This window comes from Zosterops lateralis (genome assembly GCF_965231275.1).
Source record: "Zosterops lateralis genome assembly, chromosome: 36".
NCBI lineage: Eukaryota > Metazoa > Chordata > Aves > Passeriformes > Zosteropidae > Zosterops > Zosterops lateralis.
In genome coordinates, this window is record NC_139796.1 from 879,418 (window position 1) to 903,789 (window position 24,372).

Here is a 24,372-nt window from a genome sequence, read left to right on the forward strand (position 1 = left end):
AGGGGTGGAAAAGAGTAGAAAAAAGGGTGGAAAAAGGGCAGAAAAAAAGGTGAAAAAAGGGGTGGGAAAAGGGCAGAAAAAGGGGTGGAAAAGAGTAGAAAAAAGGGTGGAAAACGGATGGAAAAAGGGCAGAAAAACAGGTAGAAAAGGGGTGGAAAAGCGACTAGAAAAGTGGTTGCAAAGGGGCTGAAAAACAGGATGGAAAAGAGGTAGAAAAACGCAGAAAACGGGTTTAAAAAGGCAGAAAATGGCTGGAAAAGTGTCTGGGAGGCCACAAATCACCCCAAAAAGAAAAGGAAGAGGAGGAAATGACCCGAATTCTGGGATTTCCCCAGGGAAGGGCAAAGGGAAGGCGGGCGGCGCCGAGCAGAGCCAGCAGGAGCCCCCCAAGGTGCAGGTGCCCAAACTGAGGACCCTGGACGTGTTCTCGGGCTGCGGGGGCCTCTCCGAGGGATTCCACCAGGCAGGTCAGAGCCCGGGGGGAATCTGGGGGGTTTGGGGGGCTCGGGGAATCCCTGACCATTCCCTCTGCACACTGACCATCCCTGACCATCCCTGACCATTGGTGACCATCACTGACCATTGCTGACCATTGCTGACCATCCCTGACCATCCCTGACCATTCCCTCTGCACACTGACCATCCCTGACCATCCCTGACCATCCCTGACCATTCCCTCTGCACACTGACCATCCCTGACCATTGGTGACCATCACTGACCATTGGTGACCATCACTGACCATTGCTGACCATTGCTGACCATTGCTGACCATTGCTGACCATTGCCACCCATCACTGACCATCCCTGACCATTGCTGACCATCCCTGACCATCCCTGACCATTCCCTCTGCACACTGACCACCCCTGGTCACTCCTGCCCACCCCTGGTCACTCCTGACCATCCCTGATGTCCATTTCTGACCATTCCTGTCCCCTCAGGGGTCTCAGAAACCCTCTGGGCCATTGAGATGTGGGAACCAGCAGCCCAGGCCTTCCCCAAACTCAACACTGACCACTCCTGGTCACTCCTGGTGACCACCCTGTGTCCCTCTGTCCCCTCAGGAGTGTCAGAAACGCTCTGGGCCATCGAGATGTGGGAACCAGCAGCCCAGGCCTTCCCCAAACCCAACACTGACCATTCCCACCACACCCTGACCACTCCTGGTCATTCCCACCACACCCTGGTCACTCCTGGTCACTCCTGGTGACCATCTCTGGTCATTCCTGTCCCCTCAGGGGTCTCAGAAACCCTCTGGGCCATTGAGATGTGGGAACCAGCAGCCCAGGCCTTCCCCAAACCCAACACTGACCACCCCTGGTCACTCCTGGTCACTCCTGATGTCCATCCCTGTGTCCCTCTGTCCCCTCAGGGGTGTCAGAGACCCTCTGGGCCATCGAGATGTGGGAACCAGCAGCCCAGGCCTTCCGCCTGAACAACCCCGGCTCCACGGTGTTCACCGAGGACTGCAACGTGCTGCTCAAGCTGGTGATGGCCGGGGAGAAAACCAACTCCCTGGGCCAGAAGCTGCCCCAGAAGGGCGACGTGGAGATGCTCTGCGGGGGCCCCCCCTGCCAGGGCTTCAGCGGCATGAACCGCTTCAACTCCCGCACCTACTCCAAGTTCAAGAACTCCCTGGTGGTGTCTTTCCTCAGGTGAGGGAGGTTTGAGGGGGTTTTGGGGGGTTTGGGGTCTCCCTGGTGGGGCTGGAGGGGGTTTGGGGTCTCCTGGTGGGGCTGGAGGGGGTTTGGGGTCTTCTGGTGGGACTGGAGGGGTTTTTCTGGGGGGTTTGATGTTCACTGGTGGGTGTGGAGAGGATTTTTTGGGGGGTGAGACTCTGTCTGGTGTCTCCTGGTGGGACTCAAGGGGTTTTTTGGGGGGTTTGGGGTGTCCTGGTGGGGCTGGAGGGGGTTTGGGGTCTCCTGGTGGGGCTGGAGGGGGTTTTTGGGGGGTTTGGGGTCTCCCTGGTGGGGCTGGAGGGGGTTTTGCGGGGGTTTGATGTTCCCTGGTGGGGCTGGAGAGGATTTTTCGGGGTTTGGTGTTCACTGGTGGGTGTGGAGAGGATTTTTTGGGGGGTGAGACCCTGTCTGGGGTCCCCTCATGGGTGTGGAGAGGATTTTTTGGGGCTCAGCCCCCATCCCATGTCCCCTGGCAAGTGTGTAGAGGATTTTTTGGGCTCAGACTCCATTCCATGTCCTCTCATGGGTCTGTAGAGGATTTTTTGAGGGTCAGACCCTGTCCTATGACTTCTCCTGGGTGTGGAGAGGATTTTTTGGGCTCAGACTCCATTCCATGTCCTCTCATGGGTCTGTAGAGGATTTTTTGGGGGTCAGACCCTGTCCTATGACTTCTCCTGGGTGTGGAGAGGATTTTTTGGGGTCAGACCCCATCCCATGTCCCCTGGCGAGTATGTAGAGCATTTTTTGGGGTCAGACCCCATCCCCTGTCCCCTCATGGGTCTGTAGAGGATTTTTTGGGCTCAGCCCCCATCCCATGTCCCCTCATGAGTGTGTAGAGGATTTTTTGGGGGTCAGACCCCATCCCATGTCCCCTCATGGGTCTGTAGAGGATTTTTTGGGCTCAGCCCCCATCCCATGTCCCCTCATGACTGTGTAGAGGATTTTTTGGGGGTCAGACCTTGTCCCATGTCCCCTGGTGAGTGTGTAGAGCATTTTTTGAGGCTCAGACCCCATCCCATGTCCCCTTCTGGCCACTGAGGGGATGTTTTGGGGTCAGACCCTGTCTGGGGTCCCCTCATGGGTGTGTAGAGCATTTTTTGGGAGTCAGACCCCATCCTATGTCTTCTCATGGATATACAGAGAATTTTTTTTGGGTCAGACCCCATCCCATGTCCTCTCATGGGTCTGTAGAGGATTTTTTGAGGGTCAGACCCCGTCCTATGTCTTCTCCTGGGTGTGGAGAGGATTTTTTGGGGTCAGACCCCATCCGGTGTCCCCTGGCGAGTGTGTAGAGCATTTTTTGGGGTCAGCCCCCATCCCCTGTCCCCTCATGGGTCTGTAGAGGATTTTTGGGCTCAGACCCCATCCCATGTCCTCTCCTGAGTGTGTAGAGGATTTTTTGGGGCTCAGTCCCCATCCCATGTCCCCTCATGAGTGTGTAGAGGATTTTTTGGGGTCAGATCCCATCCCCTGTCCTCTCATGGGTGTGTAGAGAATATTTTTGGGGTCAGACCCCATCCCCTGTCCCCTCATGGGTCTGTAGAGGATTTTTTGAGGCTCAGACCCCATCCCACGTCCCCTCCTGGCCGCAGAGGGGATTTTTTGGGGCTCAGCCCCCATCCCATGTCCCCTCCTGGCTGCAGAGAGGATTTTTTGGGGCTGATCCCCCTCCCCAGACCCCACCAACGCCCCCCTGTCCCCGCAGTTACTGCGACTATTACCGGCCCCGTTTCTTCCTGCTGGAGAACGTCCGGAATTTTGTGTCCTTCAAGAGGTCCATGGTGCTGAAGCTGACCCTGCGCTGCCTGGTGCGCATGGGCTACCAGTGCACCTTCGGGGTGCTCCAGGTGGGCTCCCCACGCCTCATTTTGGGGGAAAAAATGGCATTTTTTGGCACCTCGGGAAGTGTCGGTGGTGTCGCTCCTCGGGGATGTTTTCCCGGGAATTGTCGGTTGGGATTTGGGGATTTCCACCCAAAGTTGGGCCTTGAGAGGGCTTTGGGTGGCCTTGGGGACATTGCGACCTCTGTCCCTGCTGTCCCCTGGGTGGCCTTGGGGACATTGCCACCCCTGTCCCTCAGGAATTGTCCCCTTCAAAGGAAGGGTTGGGTCCTTGGGTGGCCTTGGGGACATTCCCAGAGGGGACAGGTCCTCCAAAGGAAGGTTTGACACCTTGGGTGGCTTTGGGGACAATCCCACCCCTGTCCCTCAGGAATTGTCCCCTGGGTGGCCTTGGGGACATTCCCACCCCTGTCCCTCAGGAATTGTCCCCTGGGTGGCCTTGGGGACATTCCCAGAGGGGACAGGTCCTCCAAAGGAGGATTTGGGTCCTTGGGTGGCCTTGGGGACATTGCCACCCCTGTCCCTCAGGAATTGTCCCCTGAGGTGTCCCCTGGGTTGTCCCCATCCCTGTCCCCTGGGGTGTCCCTGGTGGCTCTGGGGACAATCCCATCCCTGTCCCTGTCCCCTGGGATGGCTCTGGTGGCTCTGGGGACATTCCTGGTGTCCTTGGGGTGGCTCTGGTGTCCCTGGTGGCCCTGGGGACATTGCTGTCACTGTCCCCACAGGCAGGACAGTACGGGGTGGCCCAGACCCGCCGCAGGGCCATCGTGCTGCCTCTGGGGACATTCCTGGTGGCTCTGGGGACATTCCCAGTGTCCCTGGTGGCCCTGGGGACATTGCTGTCACTGTCCCCACAGGCAGGACAGTACGGCGTGGCCCAGACCCGCTGCAGGGCCATCGTGCTGCCTCTGGGGACATTCCCATCCCTGTCACTGTCCCCTGGAGTGGCTCTGGGGTGGCTCGGGTGTCCCTGGTGGCCCTGGGGTGGCTCTGGTGGCCCTGGGGACAATCCCATCCCTGTCCCCACAGGCAGGACAGTACGGTGTGGCCCAGACCCGCTGCAGGGCCATCCTGCTGGCTCTGGGGACATTCCTGTCCCTGTCATTGTCCCCTCCACAGGCAGGACAGTACAGGGTGGCCCAGACCTGCCGCAGGGCCATCGTGCTGCCTCTGGGGACAATCCCAGTGTCCCTGGGGTGTCCCTGGTGGCCCTGGGGACATTCCCAGTGGCTCTGGGGTGGCTCTGCTGGCTCTGCTGGCCCTGGGGACATTCCCATCCCTGTCCCCACAGGCAGGACAGTATGGGGTGGCCCAGACCCGCCGCAGGGCCATCGTGCTGCCTCTGGGGACATTCCTGGTGGCTCTGGGGACATTCCCAGTGTCCCTGGTGTCCCTGGGGACATTGCTGTCACTGTCCCCACAGGCAGGACAGTACGGGGTGGCCCAGACCTGCTGCAGGGCCATCGTGCTGGCTCTGGGGACATTCCCAGTGTCCCTGGGGTGGCTCTGGTGTCCCTGGGGACAATCCTGTCCCTGTCATTGTCCCCTCCACAGGCAGGGCAGTACGGCGTGGCCCAGACCCGTCGCAGGGCCATCGTTTTGGCAGCAGCACCCGGAGAAAAGCTGCCCATGTTCCCCGAGCCCCTGCACGTCTTCGCCCCCCGCGCCTGCCAGCTCAGCGTGGTCGTGGACGACAAGAAATTCGTCAGCAACATCACACGGTGAGATCTGGGAATTCCGGGGGGTTTCTGGGAATTTTGGGAGTTTTAGGGTTGGGAATTTTGGGGGTTGAGAATGAGGAGTTCTGAGTTGGAAGGTTCGTTTTGGGAGTTGGGCACTGGGGGGTTTGGGGTTTAAGGGAATTTAAGGGTTTGGGGTTTAAGGGAATTGAAGGGTTTGGGGAGTTCTGGTTTTGGGAATTGGGAATTCTGAGTTGGGAATTTTGAGCTGAGAATTTGGCACTGGGAATTCTGAGCTGGGAATTCTGAGTTCTGAATTCCAAGTTGGGAATCCTGAGCTGGTAATTCCAAATTGTGAATTCCAAGTTGTGAATTCCGAGTTGTGAATTCCAAGCTGTGAGTTCCAGACTGTGAATTCCGAGTTCTGAATTCCAGGCTGGTAATTCCAAATTATTAATCCCAAGCTGTGAATTCCAGACTGTGAATTTCAGTTGTGAATTCCAGGTTGTAAATTTTGAGCTGTTAATCCCAAGGTGTGAATTCCAAGCCGTGAATTCCAAGCTGGTAATTCCAGGCTGGGAATTCCAAGTTGGGAATTCTGAGCTGGGAATTCAGCCCTGGAAATTCTGAGTTGGGAATTCTGACCTGGCAATTCCAAGCTATGAATTTCAAACTATGAATTCCAGGCTGTGAATTCCAAGCCGTGAATCCCAAACTGTGAATCCCAAACTGTGAATCCCAAGCTGTTAATCCCAAGTTGTGAATCCCAGACTGTGAATCCCAAACTGGGAATTCCGAGTTGTGAATTCCAAGATGTGAATTCCAGACTGGTAATTCTGAGCTGTGAATTCCAAGCTGTTAATCTCAAGATGTTAATTCCAAGCTGGTAATTCCAGGCTGGGAATTCCAAGTTGGGAATTCAGCCCTGGAAATTCTGAGTTGGGAATTTTGACCTGGTAATTCTGAGTTGGGAATTCCAAGCTGTCAATTCCAAGCTATGAATCTCAAGCTGTGAATCTCAAGCTGTTAATTCCAATCTGTTAATTCCAATCTGTTAATTCCAATCTGTTAATTCCAATCTGTTAATTCCAAGCTGTGAATTCCAAGCTGTGAATTCCAAATTGGGAATTCCAAGCTCTTAATTCCAAGCTGGTAATTCCAAGCTGTTAATCCCAAGGTGTGAATTCCAGGCTGTTAATTCTGAGCTGTTAATCCCAAGGTGTGAATTCCAAGCCGTGAATTCCAAGCTGGTAATTCCAGGCTGGGAATTCCAAGTTGGGAATTCTGAGCTGGGAATTCAGCCCTGGAAATTCTGAGTTGGGAATTCTGACCTGGCAATTCCAAGCTATGAATTTCAAACTATGAATTCCAGGCTGTGAATTCCAAGCCGTGAATCCCAAGCTGTTAATCCCAGACTGTGAATCCCAAACTGGGAATTCCGAGTTGTGAATTCCAAGATGTGAATTCCAGACTGGTAATTCTGAGCTGTGAATTCCAAACTGTGAATTCCAAACTGTGAATTCCAAGCTGTGAATTCCAAGCTGTGAATTCCAAGCTGTGAATTCCAAGCTATGAATTCCAAGCTGGTAATTCCAGACTGTGAATTCTGAGCTGTTCAATCCCAAGATGTGAATTCCAGGCTGGTAATTCCAAGATGTGAATTCCAGACTGGTAATTCCGAGCTGTGAATTCCAAGCTGTGAATTCCAAGCTATGAATTCCAAGCTGTTAATTCCAGACTGTGAATTCTGAGCTGTTCAATCCCAAGATGTGAATTCCAGGCTGGTAATTCCAAGATGTGAATTCCAGGCTGGTAATTCCAAACTGGTAATTCCGAGTTGTGAATTCCAGGCTGGGAATTCCGAGTTGGGAATTCTGAGCTGGTAATTCCGAGTTGTGAATTCCAAGCTGTGAATTCCAGGTTGTGAACTCCAGACTGTTAATCCCAAATTGTCAATCCCAAGATGTTAATCCCAATCTGTGAATCTCAAGCTGGTAACTGACCCCCCTGTCCCCCTGTCTGTCCCCCCAGGACGTACTCGGGGCCGTTCCGCACCATCACCGTGCGCGACACCATGTCCGACCTGCCCGAGATCCGCAACGGCGCCTCGGCCCTGGAGATCTCCTACAACGGGGAGCCCCAGTCCTGGTTCCAGCGCCAGATCCGCGGCTCCCAGTACCAGCCCATCCTCAGGGATCACATCTGCAAGGTGGGGACGGGATCCGGGATGCGCCGGAGCCCAAAGGGAGCGGCCGCGGGTTGGACGTGACCAGAATTGGGGTGGGGGAACACGCTGGGAATTAATGGAGGGGCTGGGAATGGAGGTTTGGGAATGGTGGTTTTGGGAGTGGTGGAGGTGTTGGGGATGGTGGTTTTGGGAATGGTGGAGGTGTTGGGAATGGTGGTTTTGGGAATGGTGGAGGTTTTGGGGATGGTGGTTTTGGGAATGGTGGAGGTGTTGGGAATGGTGGTTTTGGGAATGGTGGAGGTTTTGGGAGTGGTGGTTTTGGGAATGGTGGAGGTTTTGGGGATGGTGGTTTTGGGAGTGGTGGAGGTTTTGGGAACTGGAGGTTTTGGGAATGGTGGGTTTGGGAACTGGTGGAGGTGGTGGAAATGGTGGAGGTTTTGGGAATGGTGGTTTTGGGAATGGTGCGTTTGGGAACTGGTGGGATTGTTGAGAAGTGGGGGAGGTTTTGGGAATGGTGGAGGTGGTGGGAATGGTGGAGGTTTTGGGAATGGTGGTTTTGGGAACTGGTGGAGGTTTTGGGAATGGTGGAGGTTTTGGGAACTGGAGGTTTTGGGAATGGTGGAAGTGGTGGAAATTGGTGGAGGGACTGAGAATGGTGGTTTGGGAATGGTGGAGGTTTTGGGAATGATGGAGGTTTTGGGAATGGTAGAAGTGGTGGGAATGGTGGAGGTTTGGGGAAAGGTGGAGGTCCAACATCCCCCAGTGGTTCCAAACGTCTCCCAAATGCCCAACATTTCCTAATGGTTCTCAACATCCCCCAAATGGTTCCAAACATCCCCTGCTGGTGTCCAACGCCTCCAATGGTGTCCAACATCCCCCAATGGTGTCCATCATCCCCCAGTGGTGTCCAACGTCCCCCAAATGGTTCCAAACATCCCCCAGTGGTGTCCATTGTCCCCCAGTGGTTCCAAACATCTCCCAAATGGTTCCCAAAATCCCCCAAATGGTTCCAAACATCCCCCAGTGGTGCCCAACATCCCCCAAATGGTTCCAAACTCCCCCCATTGCCCCTCGTGGTCCCCCAATGGTTCCAAACATCTCCCAAATGGCTCCAAACATCCCCCAGTGGTGTCCAACATCCCCCGGTGGTGTCCAGCATCCTCCAATGGTGCCTGGTGTCCCCCAATGGTTCCCAACATCCCCCAAATGGTGTCCAATGGCCCCCAGTGATGTCCAACATCTCCCAAATGGTTCCAAACATCTCCCAAATGGTTCCAAACATCCCCCAAATGGTTCCAAACATCCCCCAAATGGTTCCCAACATCCCCTAACGGTGTCCACCATGCCCCGGGCAGGACATGAGCGCGCTGGTGGCGGCGCGGATGCGGCACATCCCGCTGGCGCCGGGCTCCGACTGGCGGGACCTGCCCAACATCGAGGTGAGGCTGTCGGACGGCACCACCACCCGCAAACTGCGCTACACCCACCACGAGCGCAAGAACGGCCGCAGCAGCTCCGGGGCCCTGCGAGGGGTCTGCTCCTGCGCCGAAGGTGGGACGGGGAGGGGGGTGGGGAGGGTGGAGGTTTTGGGAATGTTGGTTTTGGGAATGGTGGAAGTGTTGGGGGTGGTGGAGGTGGTGGGAATGGTGGTTTTGGGAATGGTGATTTTGGGAATGGTGGTTTTGGGAATGGTGGAGGTGGTGGGAGTGGTGGTGGTTTTGGGAACTGATGGGATTGTTGGGAATGGTGGAGGTGTTGGGAATGGTGGTTTTGGGAATGGTGGGGGTTTTGGGAATGTTGGGAGCTGGTGGAGATATTGGGAATGATGGTGTTGGTAATGATGGAGGTGTTGGGGATGGTGGAGGTTTTGGGAACTGATGGGATTGTTGGGAATGTTGGTTTTGGGAATGGTGGAGGTGTTGGGAATGGTAGAGGTGTTGGGGATGGTGGTTGGTGGGTAGTGGGACCCCATAAAACATGTTCCCCCTATCTGGGGAGGGTGTTTCAGGAATGGTGGAGGTGGTGGGAATGGTGAAGGTTTTGGGAATGGTGGTTTTGGGAATGGTGAAGGTCTTGCGAATGTTGGGAGCTGGTGGAGATGTTGGGGATGGTGGAGGTGTTGGAAATGGTGGAGGTGTTGGGGATGGTGGAGGTGGTGGGAGTGGTGGGAGTGGTGGGAGTGGTGGGAATGGTGGAGGTTTTGGGAACTGATGGGATTGTTGGCAATGCTGGAGGTGTTGAGAATGGTGGAGGTTTTGGGGATGGTGGAGGTTTTGGGAATGTTGGTTTTGGAAATGGTGGAGGTGTTGGGGATGGTGGAGGTGGTGGGAGTGGTGGTTTTGGGAATGGTGGAAGTGTTGAGAATGGTGGTGGTGTTGGGAATGGTGGAGGTCTTGGGAATGTTGGGAGCTGGTGGAGGTGTTGGGAATGGTGGAGGTTGTAGGAACTGGTGGAGATGTTTGAAACTGGTGGAGGTTTTGGGAATGGTGGAAAACTGGTGGGGGTTTTGTGAATGGAGGAAAACCGGTGGAGGTTTTGCGAATGGCAGAAAAACACCCTTTTTTTCCCAAAACTCTGGAGTTTTTTGCGGTATTTTTGGCGTCCCCAGGCAAGCCCTGCGACCCGGCCGACCGGCAGTTCAACACCCTCATCCCCTGGTGCCTCCCGCACACGGGCAACCGGCACAACCACTGGGCCGGGCTCTACGGGCGCCTGGAGTGGGACGGCTTCTTCAGCACCACCGTCACCAACCCCGAGCCCATGGGCAAGCAGGTGGGCCTGGGGTCTGGGGATGACCAGTGGGGTGGGGTCAGCGGGGGCGTGGAGTGGTCATTGTGTCCCAGCACTTGGTGGTGACCAGTGGTCATTGAGTCCCAGCCCTTGACAATGGCCAGTGGTCATCGTGTCCCAAACCTTGGTGGTGACCAGTGGTCATCGTGTCCCAACCCTTGACAATGGTCAGTGGTCATCGTGTCCCAAACCTTGGTGGTGACCAGTGGTCATTGAGTCCCAGCCCTTGACAATGGCCAGTGGTCATCGTGTTCCAACCCTTAGTGGTGGCCAGTGGTCATCATGTCCCAGCCCTTGACAATGGTCAGTGGTCATCGTGTCCCAAACCTTGGTGGTGACCAGTGGTCATCGTGTCCCAAACCTTGGTGGTGGTCAGTGGTCATCGTGTCCCAGCCTTTGGTGGTGGCCAGTGGTCATTGTGTCCCAACTGTTGGTGGTGGTCAGTGGTCATCGTGTCCCAGCCCTTGGTGGTGGCCAGTGGTCATTGTGTCCCAGCCCTTGACAATGGTCAGTGGTCATTGTGTCCCAGCCCTTGGTGGTGGTCAGTGGTCATTGTGTCCCAACCCTTGGGTGGCTTTGGTGCTGACCAGTGACCCCAATGTCCCAATGGGTGGGTCTGATGGTTCCCAATGGTTGGGTTTGATGGTCGCCAACGTCCCAAGGGTGGGGTTTGATGTCCCCAATGTCTCAATGTTGGGTTTGATGTCCCCAGTGTCCCAATGGTTGGGTCTGATGGTCACCAATGGTTGGGTCTGATGGTCACCAATGGCCACCATGTCCCAGTGGTTGGGTTTGATGTCCCCAATGTCCCAATGGTTGGGTTTGATGTCCCCAATGTCCCAAGGGTTGGGTTTGATGTCCCCAATGTCCCAATGGGTGGGTCTGATGGTCACCAATGGCCACCATGTCCCAAGGGTTGGGTTTGATGTCACCATGTCCCAGTGGTTGGGTTTGATGGTCACCGATGTCCCAAGGGTTGGGTTTGATGTCACCATGTCCCAGTGGTTGGGTTTGATGGTCACCAATGGGTGGGTTTGATGTCCCCAACATCCCAATGGCTGGATCTGATGTCCCCAAAGTCCCAATGGTTGGGTCTGATGGTTCCCCATGGGTGGGTCTGATGTCCCCCATGTCCCCCATGTCCCGATGGCTGGGTCTGATGGTTCCCCATGGGTGGGTCTGATGTCCCCCATGTCCCCCATGTCCCGATGGCTGGGTCTGATGGTTCCCCATGGGTGGGTCTGATGTCCCCCATGTCCCCCATGTCCCAGTGGTTGGGTTTGATGGTCACCAATGGTTGGGTCTGATGTCCCCAATGTCCCAATGGCTGGGTCTGATGGTCACTAACATCCCAACCGTGGGGTTTGATGTCCCCAGTGTCCCAATGGGTAGGTCTGATGTCCCCAATGGGTGGGTCTGATGTCCCCAATGTCCCAATGGGTGGGTCTGATGTCCCCAATGTCCCAATGGTTGAGTCTGATGGTCACCAATGGGTGGGTCTAATGGTTCCCAATGGCTGGGATTTGGTGTCCCCAATGTCCCAATGGGTGGGTGTGATGTCCCCAAGGGCTGGGTCTGATGTCCCCAATGTCCCCCATGTCCCCCATGTCCCCAATGTCCCCGTGCTGTGGCGTTGCAGGGCCGGGTGCTGCACCCCGAGCAGCACCGCGTGGTCAGCGTGCGGGAGTGCGCGCGCTCCCAGGGCTTCCCCGACACCTACCGCCTCTTCGGGAACATCCTGGACAAGCACAGGCAGGTCCGTGGCCCCCTTGTCCCATTGTCCCCTTTGTCCCTTTGTCCCCATTGTCCCCACTGTCCCCATTGTCCCCATGCCTGTCATTCCACTGTCCTGTGTCCTCATTGTCCCATTGTCCCCATGCCCATTGTCCCCATTGTCCCCTTGTCCTCATTGTCCCCATTGTCCCCATGCCCATTGTCCCTTTGTCCTGTTTTCCCAGTGTCATCCCACTGTCCCCATTGTCCCTTTGTCCCATTCTCCCAGTGTCATCCCATTGTCCTTGTGTCCCATTGTCCTTGTGTCCCGATATCCCCATTGTCCCAGTGTCATTCCATTGTCCTGTGTCCCCTGTGTCCCCCCGGTGTCCATGTCCCCACGGGTGGGCAATGCGGTGTCCCCTGTTACCTGTCACTGTCCCTGTGTTCCCTGTGTCCCCGTGGTGTCCCCTGTCACTGTCCCCTGTCCCCACAGGTGGGCAATGCGGTGTCCCCTGTGCCCCTGTCACTGTCCCCTGTGTCCCCACGGTGTCCCCTGTCCCCATGGTGTCCCTGTGTCCCTGTCCCCTGTCACTGTCCCTGTCCCCACAGGTGGGCAATGCAGTGTCCCCTGTGTCCACGGTGTCCCCTGTCCCCTGTCACTGTCCCTGTCCCCACAGGTGGGCAATGCGGTGCCCCCTCCCCTGGCCAAGGCCATCGGGCTGGAGATCAAGGCCTGCGCTGTGGCCAAACTGCGCCAGGACACGGCCGGTGAGTGACCCACCCCTCAGTGTCCCCAGTGTCCCCTGGTGTCACCTCAGTGTCACCTCAGTGTCCCCAAGTGTTCCCACGGTGTCACTTCAGTGTCACCTTAGTGTCCCCATTGTCCCCCAGTGTCCCCATGGTATCACCTCAGCATCCATGTGGTGTCCCCATGGTGTCACCTCAGTGTCCCCAGGTGTCCCCAGGTGTCCCCAGATGTCCCCATTGTCCCCTCAGTGTCCCATCTATCCCCAGGTGTCCCCATTGTCCCCTCAGTGTCCCATCTGTCCCCAGGTGTCCCCAGGTGTGTCCCCAGGTGTCCCCACAGTGTCACTTCAGTGTCCCCAGGTGTCCCTCCATGTCCCCAGGTGTCCCCATTGTCCCCATCTGTCCCCAGGTGCAGCGATGTCCCCCCAGGACCCCCCGGAGGCCTCGGGCTGACCCAGGACCAACCTCCATCCACCGGGGGGGGGAGGGGGCGGCTCCTTTGCTTTGCCTTTTATTTTTTATTTTATTTTATTTTCCTTTCTTTCTCTTTTTTTTATTTTTTCCTCCTTTTTTATTTTTTTTCTTTCTCATTTTTTTTATTTCCCCCTTTTCTTTATATCCCTTTGTTTTTCTTTCTCCTTTTTTTCTCCATTTTTCTCCTCTTTTTTTCCCTTTTTTAACCTCTTATTTTCCCTTTGAATTTTTAATTTTTTTCCCTTTTATCTCTTTCATTTTTTCCCCAATTTTTTCCTATTTTTTCCTCTTCTTATTTTATTTTATTTTTTTTTACTATTTTCTTCTTTTCCTTCTGTTTATTATTTTTATTTTATTTTTAATAAAAACCCCGCGCTGCCCCAACCCCCCCCCCCAAGGCCCGGCGCCTCCGCCCCGTTTTTATCGCATTGTAACCCCCCCCGCGGCCGCTTTGTACAAGTCGGAACTCGATACTTTATGTAGTTTTTATATGTTGTAATATTTCTTCACAAAATAAATCACGCCTATAAGTTATAAATAAATTATGAAAGATTTTTTTTCCCGCCGCGCTACGAGTAGGCCGCAAACATGGCGGCGTTGCTTAGCAACCCCTTCCCATCATGCCCCGCGCGCGGGGAGTTTTCCCGCCTTTCCGGGGCGGGTTTCCCGCCTCTCGGGGGCCGGAAGTGACGTGTAGCCGCCGGAAGTGGCCGGCGGCCTTTTCCGGTGTGGCGGCGTGAGGGCGGCGGAGGCGATGCCGACCGGGGACTTCGAGTGAGGGCGGCGGCGGCGGGAGCGGGGCCGGGAACGGGGATCGGGGAGCGGGATTAGGGAGGGGAACGGGGATGGAGGGCGGGAGCGGCCATAGTGGGGAGAGGGAGTGATGGGGGCGGCGTGGAGGGAGCGGCGGGCCTGTGGCGGCGGGAGGGGAGCGGGGAACGGGAGCGGGGTCTGGGATTCGTGAACGGGGACATGGCGGTCCCGGTTGTGGGGCCCGATGTGTCCCGGTTCGGGGTCCCGGAGGTCCTGTTGGGGACACAGGGACAGGAGGGGACCCTGAGAGTGGCACCGGGACAGGAGGGGACACGGAGGGGACCCTGAGGGAGGGACAGGGAGGGGACAGGGACAGGAGGGGACCCTGAGGGTGGCGCAGGGACAGAGGGACACTGAGGGTGACGCTGGGAGGGGACACAAGGGGACAGGGACAGGCACAGGAGGGGACCCTGAGGATGACACTGGGAGGGGACAGGGACAGGAGGGGACCCTTAGGGTGACACGAGGAGGGGACATGAGGGGACACAGGGACAGGAGGGGACAGAGGGTGGCACAGGGAGGGGACAGATGAGAACACAGAGGGGACCCTGAGGGTGACACTGGGAGGGGACAGGAGGGGACAGGAGAGACTCTGAGGGTGGCACAGGGACAGAAGGGGACACAGAGGGGACCCTGAGGGTGACACGGGGACAGAGGGACCCCGAGGGTGGCACTGGGAGGGGACAGGGGACAGGAGGTGACAGAGGGGACAGGACACTGAGGCCGTTGTGTCCCCACAGCTCCAAGCCCAGCTGGGCCGACCAGGTGGAGGAGGAGGGAGGAGAGGATGGTGAGTGACACCTGCCACACCTGGGGGGACACCTGCCACACCTGGGGACACCTGGGGGGGGGGACACCTGCCACACCTGTGAGGTGACACCTGTGTGAGGTGACACCTGTGTGAGGTGACATCTGTGTCCTTTGGGACAAAGAGCCATCCCAGGGGCTGGGCAAGGCTGGGGAGACATGGCCAGGTGAGGGGTTACCTGAGCCCAGGTGAGGCTGTACCTGAGCCCAGGTGACTCAGGTGAGGTGTTACCTGTCCAGACAAGGTGAGGGGTTACCTGAGCCCAGGTGAGGCTGTACCTGAGCCCAATGACCCAGGTGAGGTGTTACCTGTCCAGACAAGGTGAGGGGTTACCTGAGCCCAGGTGAGGCTGTACCTGAGCCCAGGTGACCCAGGTGAGGTGTTACCTGTCCAGACAAGGTGATCACCAGTGAGCTGCTGAAGGACCTGCCCCTGCCCGGAGTCCTGGGAGGCCCCTCCAGTGCTGAGGCCGAGCTGCTCAAGGGAGGTGAGAGATCCACACCTGGACACACCTGGGGACAGCTGGGACACACCTGGGGACACAGCTGGGGACACACCTGAGGGGCTCTGGGGGCACCTGGGATACCTGCGGGATATGTGGGGACACCTGGGATACCTGGGACACACCTCGGGGAGAGCTGGAACACCTGGAAACACCTGGGACACACCTGGGGCACACTTGGGGATACACCTGGGGACACCTGGGGATACACCTGGGGACACACCTGGGGACACCTCGGGACACACCTGGGGACACCTGGGACACACCTGAGATACCGGGGACACACCTGGGGACACACCTGGGGACACACCTGGGGACACACCTGGGGGGACACCTGGGACACACCTGGGAACACCTGGGAACACCTGGGACACACCTGAGATACCGGAGACACACCTGGGGACACACCTGGGACACACCTGGGACACACCTGGGACACACCTGGAAACACCTGGGACACACCTGGGGACACCTGGGACACACCTGGGACACACCTGGGGACACCTGGGGCACACCTGAAGGGCTCTGAGGACACACCTGGGGCTCACCTGTGCTCACCTGTCCCCAGGGCCCCTCCCCTCCCCCAAGGAGGTCGTCAATGGAAACATCAAAACCATCACTGAGTACCGCGAGGAGGAGGACGGGCGCAAGGTCAAGGTGAGATCAGGGGGACAGGTGAGCTCAGGTAAGGCACAGGTGGGCACAGGTGAGCTCAGGTGAGGCACAGGTGAGGCTCAGGTGGGGACAGGTGAGGCTCAGGAGGGCACCTGAGCCCCAAATTTCGGCACCTGAGCCTTGAATTTGGCTTTTTTTTGGGGCTCAGGTGCTCCAGGTAAGTCAAATTTTGGCACCTGAGACCCAAATTTGTGTTTTTTGGGGCTCAGGTGCTCCAGGAATTCCCAAATTTTTCCCCTGTGGGGCCCAAATTTGAGGTTTTTGGACTCGAATTTCTCCAGGAATTCCCAAATTTGGGATTTTTTTTGGGCTCTGTGACTCCAGGAATTCCCAATTTTGGTTTTTTTTGGGGCTCAGGGGCTCCAAGAATTCCCAAATTTTGTCTTTTTGGACTCGAATTTCTCCAGAAATTCCCAAATTTGGATTTTTTGGACTTGAATTTCTCCAAGAATTCCCAAATTTGGGATTTTTGGACTCAGATTTCTCCAGAAATTCCCAAATTTGGGGTTTTTGGTCTCAATTTTCTCCAGAAATTCCCAAATTTGGAATTTTTTTGGGGCTCAGAGGCTCCAAAAATACCCAAATTTGAGGTTTTTGGACTCAAATTTCTCCAGGAATTCCCAAAATTTGGATTTTTTTGGGGCTCTGGGGCTCCAAAAATTCCCAAATTTGGATTTTTTGGACTCGAATTTCTCCAGAAATTCCCAAATTTCAATTTTTGGGTCCCAAATTTGGGTGTTTTTGGGGTTTCCTGATGTTTTTTCCCCCCCAGATCATCCGAACGTTCCGGATCGAGACCAGAAAAGCCTCAAAGGCCGTGGCCAGACGGAAGGTGAGAAAAATGGGAATAAAAATGGGGAAAAATGGGAAAAAATGGGAAAAAATGGGAAAAAATGATTGGATTTACCTGGGGAAAAAATGGAGAAAAAATGGGGGAAAAGGGGGGAAAAATTGGAATAAAAATGGGGAAAATGGGGGAAAAAATGAAAATAAAAATGGGGGAAAATGGGGGGAAGTGGGAATAAAATGGGAATAAAAATAGGAATAAAAATGGGGGAAAATGAGAATAAAATGGGAAAAAAATGGGGGAAAATGAAAATAAAAATGGGGGAAAATGAAAATAAAAATGGGGAAAAATGGGGAGAAAATGGGGAGAAAATGGGGAAAAAATGGGAATAAAAATGGGGGGAATGGGGAAAAAAGGGGAAAAAAAGAGAATAAAAATGGAGGAAAATGGGGAAAAAATGAAAATAAAAAATGGGGGAAAATGGGAATAAAATGGGGAAAAAATGGGAATAAAATAGGAATAAAAATGGGGGAAAATGGGAATAAAAATGGGGAAAATGGGAATAAAAATAGGAATAAAAATAGGCAAATATGGGGAAAAATGGGGATAAAATCGGGGAAAAAATAGGGGAAAATGATGGGATTTAGCTGGGGAAAAATGAGAAAAAAAATCAGGAAAAATGGGAATAAAAATGAGGAAAATGGGGGAAAAATGGGGATAAAATTGGGGGGAAATGGGAATAAAAATGGGGAAAATGAGAAAAAAATCAGGAAAAATGGGAATAAAAATGAGGAAAATGGGGGAAAAATGGGGATAAAACTGGGGGGAAATCGGAATAAAAATGGGGAAAATGAGAAAAAAATCAGGAAAAATGGGAATAAAAATGGGATGGAAATGGGAAAAAAAAAGGCAAAAAAAATCAGTAAAAAATGGGAATAAAAATGGAAATTCCCAGAATTTTCAGGTGTTTTTTTTTCCTCCCAGAACTGGAAGAAATTTGGGAATTCGGAGTTCGACGCCCCCGGGCCCAACGTGGCCACGACGACCGTGAGCGACGACGTGTTCATGACCTTCATCACCAGCAAAGAGGTGACGGGGACAGGTGTGGGGCAGGTGGGACAGGTGGGACAGGTGTGGGGCAGGTAAGGACAGGTGTGCCCCAGGGAGGGACAGGTGTGCCCCAGGTAAGGACAGGTGTGCCCCAGGTAAGGACAGGTGTGCCCCAGGGAGGGACAGGTGTGCCCCAGGTAAGGACAGGTGTGCCCCAGGTAAGGACAGGTGTGCCCCAGGGAGGGACAGGTGTGTCCCTGGGAGGGACAGGTGTGCCCCAGGTAAGGACAGGTGTGCCCCAGGGAGGGACAGGTGTGCCCCAGGTAAGGACAGGTGTGCCCCAGGTAAGGACAGGTGTGCCCCAGGGAGGGACAGGTGTGCCCCTGGGAGGGACAGGTGTGCCCCAGGTAAGGACAGGTGTGCCCCAGGCAGGGACAGGTGTGCCCCAGGCAGGGACAGGTGTGCCCCAGGGAGGGACAGGTGTGCCCCAGGCAGGGACAGGTGTGCCCCAGGTGGGGACAGGTGTGCCCCAGGTAGGGACAGGTGTGCCCCAGGTGGGGACAGGTGTGCCCCAGGGAGGGACAGGTGTGCCCCAGGTGGGGACAGGTGTGCCCCAGGTAAGGACAGGTGTGCCCCAGGTAAGGACAGGTGTGCTCAGGTGTGCCCCAGGGAGGGACAGGTGTGCCCCAGGTAAGGACAGGTGTGCCCCAGGTGGGGACAGGTGTGCCCCAGGTGGGGACAGGTGTGCCCCAGGTAAGGACAGGTGTGCCCCAGGGAGGGACAGGTGTGCCCCAGGTAAGGACAGGTGTGCCCCAGGGAGGGACAGGTGTGACCCAGGCAGGGACAGGTGTGCCCCAGGGAGGGACAGGTGTGCCCCAGGTAAGGACAGGTGTGCCCCAGGTAAGGACAGGTGTGACCCAGGGAGGGACAGGTGTGCCCCAGGTAAGGACAGGTGTGCCCCAGGTAGGGACAGGTGTGCCCCAGGTGGGGACAGGTGTGCCCCAGGTAAGGACAGGTGTGCCCCAGGTAGGGACAGGTGTGACCCAGGGAGGGACAGGTGTGCCCCAGGGAGGGACAGGTGTGCTCAGGTGTGCCCCAGGCAGGGACAGGTGTGCCCCAGGGAGGGACAGGTGTGGGGCAGGTGGGACAGGTGTGGGACAGGTGTGGGGCAGGTGGGACAGGTGTGCTCAGGTGTGCCCCAGGGAGGGACAGGTGTGCTCAGGTGTGCCCCAGGGAGGGACAGGTGTGCCCCAGGTAAGGACAGGTGTGCCCCAGGGAGGGACAGGTGTGACCCAGGGAGGGACAGGTGTGCCCCAGGTAAGGACAGGTGTGCCCCAGGTGGGGACAGGTGTGACCCAGGGAGGGACAGGTGTGTCCCTGCCCAGCCATAGGACTCAGGTGTGCCCTAGGTAGGGACAGGTGTGGGGACAGGTGTGCCCAGGTGTGCCCCAGGGAGGGACAGGTGTGACCCTGGAGCGCTCAGGTGTGTCCCTGGCCAGGTTTAGGGACTCAGGTGTGGACAGGTGTGCCCCAGGTAAGGACAGGTGTGACCCTGGAGTGCTCAGGTGTGTCCCTGGCCAGGTTTAGGGACTCAGGTGTGGACAGGTGTGACCAGAGTGTCCCCAGGTGTGCCCAGGTGTCCCCAGGTGTGCTCAGGTGTGTTTTTCCCCTGTGCAGGACCTGAACTGCCAGGAGGAGGAGAACCCCATGAACATTTCTGGGTGTTCCCTTAGGGGGGTTATCAGGAGTGTCCCCAGGTGTCCCCAGGTGTTCTCAGGTGTCCCCAGGTGTTCTCAGGTGTCCCCAGGTGTGTTCAGGTGTCCCCAGGTGTCCCTAAGTGTCCCCAGGTGTGCCCAGGTGTCCCCAGGTGTGCCCAGGTGTCCCCAGGTGTGCTCAGGTGTCCCTGTTTTGCAGGACCTGAACTGCCAGGAGGAGGAGGACCCCATGAACATTTCTGGGTGTTTCCTTAGGGGGGTTATCAGGAGTGTCCCCAGGTGTCCCTGAGTGTCCTCAGGTGTGCTCAGGTGTCCCCAGGTGTGCCCAGGTGTGCTCAGGTGTGCCCAGGTGTGCTCAGGTGTCCCCAGGTGTGCCCAGGTGTGCTCAGGTGTCCCCAGGTGTCCCCAGGTGTGCTCAGGTGTCCCTGTTTTGCAGGACCTGAACTGCCAGGAGGAGGAGGACCCCATGAACAAGCTGAAGGGCCAGAAGATCGTGTCGTGCCGGATCTGCAAAGGCGACCACTGGACCACGCGCTGCCCCTACAAGGACACGCTGGGCCCCATGCAGAAGGAGCTGGCCGAGCAGCTGGGGCTCTCCACGGGGGAGAAAGAGAAACTGCCTGGAGGTGGGGACACAAATTCCAATTTTTGGGGATTTTTTGGGAATTTTTGAGGGATTTTTTTGGGATTTTTTGGGATTTTTCCTGTGTTTTTTCCCATTTCTGTGTGATGTTGTGGTGGCCCCATCCAGGAGCTCCTGGGGCTCCACGGGGGAAAAAGAGAAACTTCCTGGAGGTGGGGACACAAATTCCAATTTTTGGGGATTTTTTGGGAATTTTTGGGGGGATTTTTTAGGGATTTTTTCCCATTTTTTCCTGGTTTTTTTCCTGTTTTTCCCGTGTTTTTCCTGATTTTTCGTGTGATGTTGTAAGTGGTGGTGGCCCCATCCAGGAGCAGGTGGGGCTCTCCACAGGGGAAAAAGAGAAACTTTCCAGGGGTAGGAACCCAAATTCCAATATTTTTTAAGGAATTTTGGGGGTTTTTGGGGGATTTTTTAGAGATTTTTTGGGATTTTTTCCTGGTTTTTTCCTATTTTTGTACCATTATTTTTTGTACCGTTATGTGGCCTCAGGGTCATTGTTGTGGTGGCCCCGTGCAGGAGCTCCTGGGATTCTCCTCTTTTTCTCCACGGGGGAAAAAGAGAAACTTCCTGGAGGTGGGGACACAAATTCCAATTTTTGGGGATTTTTTGGGAATTTTTGAGGGATTTTTTGGGGATTTTTTGGGGATTTTTTGGGATTTTTCCTGTATTTTTTCCCATTTCTGTGTGATGTTGTGGTGGCCCCATCCAGGAGCTCCTGGGGCTCTCCAGGGGGAGAAGGAGAAGCTGCCTGGAGGTGGGGACACAAATTCCAATTTTGGGGATTTTTTGGGGGATTTTTTAGGGATTTTTTAGGGATTTTTTGGGATTTTTTTTCCCATTTTTTCCTGGTTTTTTTTCCCATTTTTCCTGTGTTTTTCCTCATTTTCGTGTGATGTTATGAGTTGTTGTGGTGGCCCCATGCAGGAGCTCCTGGGGCTCTCCAGGGGGAGAAGGAGAAGCTGCCTGGAGGTGGGGACACAAATTCCAATTTTTTGGGGATTTTTGGGGGAATTTTGGAGTTTTTGGGGAAATTTTGGTGTTTTTTTGGGGAATTTTGGGAGGAATTTTGGGGTTTTTATCGGGGAATTTTGGGGATTTTTTCCTGGTGTTTTCCCATTTCTCTATGAGGTCACAGGGGTTGGGCTCTTACCTGTCCCTCACCTGTTCCTTCCCCCTTTTACCTGTGCCCTCACCTGTCTGTCCCCTCACCTGTCTCACCTGTCCCACCTGTCCCTCATCCCTTTTACCTGTGCTCTCACCCCTTTACCTGTCCCCTCACCTGTCCCACCTGTTCCCTCACCTGTCCCACCTGTCCCCTCACTTGTCCCTCATCCCTTTACCTGTGCTCTCACCTGTCCCACCTGTCTCACCTGTCCCCTCATCCCTTTACCTGTCCCTCACCTGTCCCACCTGTCCCTCCCTCCTTTACCTGTGCTCTCACCTGTCTGACCTGTCCCTCATTCCTTTACCTGTGCTCTCACCTGTCCCATCTGTTCCCACCTGTCCCCTCACCTGTGACCTATCCCTCATCCCTTTACCTGTCCCCTCACCTGTCCCCTGTCCCTCACCTGTCCCTCATCCCTTTACCTCTCCCTCACCTGTCTCACCTGTCTGACCTGTCCCACCTGTCTCACCTGTCCCACCTGTCCCCCCTGTTCTCACCTGTGCCCTCACCTGTCCCCAGAGCCGGAGCCTGTGGCTGCCCAGGTGAGCAAGACGGGCAAGTACGTCCCGCCCAGCCTGAGGGACGGGGCCAGCCGGCGCGGGGAGTCCATGCAGCCCAACCGCAGGGGTGAGACACCTGGGCACACCTGGGGGGGTAAAATACACCTGGGACACACCTGGGGGGGTAAAACACACCTGGGACACACCTGGGGACACACCTGAGGGCCCAGCCTGAGGGACGGGGCCAGCCGGCGCGGGGAGTCCATGCAGCCCAACCGCAGGGGTGAGACACCTGGGCACACCTGGGGGGGTAAAATACACCTGGGACACACCTGGGGGGGTAAAACACACCTGGGACACACCTGGGGACACACCTGAGGGCCCAGCCTGAGGGACGGGGCCAGCCGGCGCGGGGAGTCCATGCAGCCCAACCGCAGGGGTGAGACACCTGGGCACACCTGGGGGGGTAAAATACACCTGGGACACACCTGGGGGGGTAAAACACACCTGGGACACACCTGGGGACACACCTGAGGGCCCAGCCTGAGGGACGGGGCCAGCCGGCGCGGGGAGTCCATGCAGCCCAACCGCAGGGGTGAGACACCTGGGGGCACCTGGGCACACCTAGGGACACACCTGGGGGGGTTAAAACACTCCTGGGACACAACTGGGACACACCTGGGGAGGTTAAAACACATTTGGGGGACACTTGGGACACACCTCAGGGGCTCTGGGGACACACCTGGGGGAGGAAAACCACACCTGGGGACACCTGGGACACACCTGGGAGCGCTCTGGGGACACTTGGGACACACCTGGGGACACTTGGGGGCACACCTGGGGACATTTGGGGCACATCCAGAGGAAAGGAACACACCTGGGGATGCACCTGAGGGGCTCTGGGGACACACCTGGGGACAGTTGGGACAGCTGGGGATACCTGGGACACACCTGAGGGGCTCTGGGGACACCTGGGACACACCTGGGGGAGGAAAACCACACCTGGGGACACCAGGGACACACCTGATGGGCTCTGGGGACACCTGGGGGAGGAAAACCAGACCTGGAAACACCTGGGACACACCTGGGAGGCTCTGAGGACACCTGGGGGTGCTCTGTGAACACCTGAACCCCTCTGTGACCCCACCTGAGCTCACCTGAGCTCACCTGAGCCCCCCTGTCCCCCCCAGCCGACGACAACGCCACCATCCGCGTCACCAACCTGTCGGAGGACACGCGCGAGACCGACCTGCAGGAGCTGTTCCGCCCCTTCGGCTCCATCTCCCGCATTTACCTGGCCAAGGACAAGACCACGGGCCAGTCCAAGGTGAGCCCCTCACCTGGGCCACGCCCCCTGCTCAGGTGTGTCGGGGTTTTAATGAATTTTTGGGGGTTTTTTTTTAGGGTTTTGCCTTTATCAGTTTCCACCGGCGCGAGGACGCGGCCAGAGCCATCGCGGGCGTGTCGGGCTTCGGATACGACCACCTGATCCTCAACGTGGAGTGGGCTAAGTGAGCACACCTGGGCACACCTGGGGACACACCTGGGGGGTTACACACACCTGAGGATACCTGGGACACACCTGGGAGGGTTACACACACACACACACCTGGCCCTGCCATCGTGGGCGTGTCGGGCTTCGGATACGACCACCTGATCCTCAACGTGGAGTGGGCTAAGTGAGCACCTGGGCACACCTGGGGACACCTGGGGACACCTGGGGAGCTTACACACACACCTGGGGGGGTTACACACACACCTGGGGAGCTTACACACACACCTGGGGGGTTACACACACACCTGGGGAGCTTACACACACACCTGGGGGGTTACACACACACCTGGGGGGGTTACACACACACCTGGGGGGTTACACACACACCTGGGGGGGTTACACACACACCTGGGGGGTTACACACACACCTGGGGGGTTACACACACACCTGGCCCTGCCATCGCGGGGGTGTCGGGGTTCACATACGACCACCTGATCCTCAACGTGGAGTGGGCTAAGTGAGCACCTGGGCACACCTGGGGACACCTGGGGGGGGGTTATACACACCTGAGGGGTTACACACACCTGGGCACTCACCTGGGGACACACCTGGGGACACACCTGGGGACACACCTGGGACACACCTGGGACACACCTGGGACACACCTGGGGGGGTTACACACACCTGGGCACACCTGGGGGTCTCTCACCTGTCCCTGACTCTGTTTTTCCCCCCCCAGGCCTTCAACCAACTGAGCCGCTCCCAGTTCAGCCCAGTGGATCCCAGTTCAGACCAGTTCAGACCAGTTTGGCTCCAGCAAATCCCAGTTTGGTCCCAGTTTATCCCAGTTTGGTCCCAGTTCAATAAATCCCTGGGCTCAGCAGCCCCGTCCTTGTACTGGGATTTTGGGGGGGAAAAATGGGAATTTTGGGTGGAAAAAATGGGAATTTTCAGTGGGAAAATGGGAATTTGTGGTGAGAAAAAAAAAAGGAATTTTTGGTGGAAAAAATGGGAATTTTGGGTGGAAAAATTGGAATTTTCAGTGGAAAAACGGGAAATTGGGTTGGGAAAAAATAAAGGAATTTTTGGTAGAAAAAATGGGAAT

General features: G+C 56.0%; 2 protein-coding genes across 3 annotated transcripts in view; both read left to right on the forward strand.

Moving 5' to 3' along the window:
• The window catches only part of DNMT1 (DNA methyltransferase 1), a gene marked incomplete at its 5' end in the record, with an annotated part of 37,855 nt that extends 24,231 nt beyond the window's left edge, over window positions 1–13,624 (forward strand). The window contains 10 exons of the mRNA XM_083881951.1: window positions 336–467; window positions 1,372–1,654; window positions 3,384–3,525; window positions 5,074–5,240; window positions 7,230–7,407; window positions 8,742–8,937; window positions 9,995–10,158; window positions 11,816–11,932; window positions 12,570–12,660; window positions 13,049–13,624. Of these exons, the coding sequence (XP_083738077.1) occupies window positions 336–467; window positions 1,372–1,654; window positions 3,384–3,525; window positions 5,074–5,240; window positions 7,230–7,407; window positions 8,742–8,937; window positions 9,995–10,158; window positions 11,816–11,932; window positions 12,570–12,660; window positions 13,049–13,092 (1,514 nt within the window). The 3' untranslated portion in view covers window positions 13,093–13,624. The remainder of the gene's footprint in view (window positions 1–335; window positions 468–1,371; window positions 1,655–3,383; window positions 3,526–5,073; window positions 5,241–7,229; window positions 7,408–8,741; window positions 8,938–9,994; window positions 10,159–11,815; window positions 11,933–12,569; window positions 12,661–13,048) is intronic.
• Window positions 13,625–13,797: 173 nt separating this feature from the next.
• Window positions 13,798–24,318, forward strand: EIF3G (eukaryotic translation initiation factor 3 subunit G; the record flags this gene model as incomplete). Of its 2 annotated transcripts, XM_083882004.1 has the most annotated exons (11): window positions 13,798–13,887; window positions 14,667–14,716; window positions 15,129–15,221; window positions 15,805–15,893; window positions 16,684–16,743; window positions 17,683–17,787; window positions 19,900–20,089; window positions 21,791–21,898; window positions 22,962–23,098; window positions 23,176–23,282; window positions 24,007–24,318. In XM_083882004.1, the coding sequence occupies exons 1-11, from the start codon at window positions 13,868–13,870 to the stop codon at window positions 24,020–24,022; spliced, it is 975 nt and encodes a 324-aa protein (XP_083738130.1). In that variant the 5' UTR covers window positions 13,798–13,867. The 2 variants fall into 2 exon arrangements, with proteins under 2 accessions (XP_083738130.1, XP_083738131.1); XM_083882005.1 differs by lacking the exon at window positions 24,007–24,318 and having other exon boundaries at window positions 23,176–23,286.
• Between the last annotated feature and the right edge of the window lie 54 nt (window positions 24,319–24,372).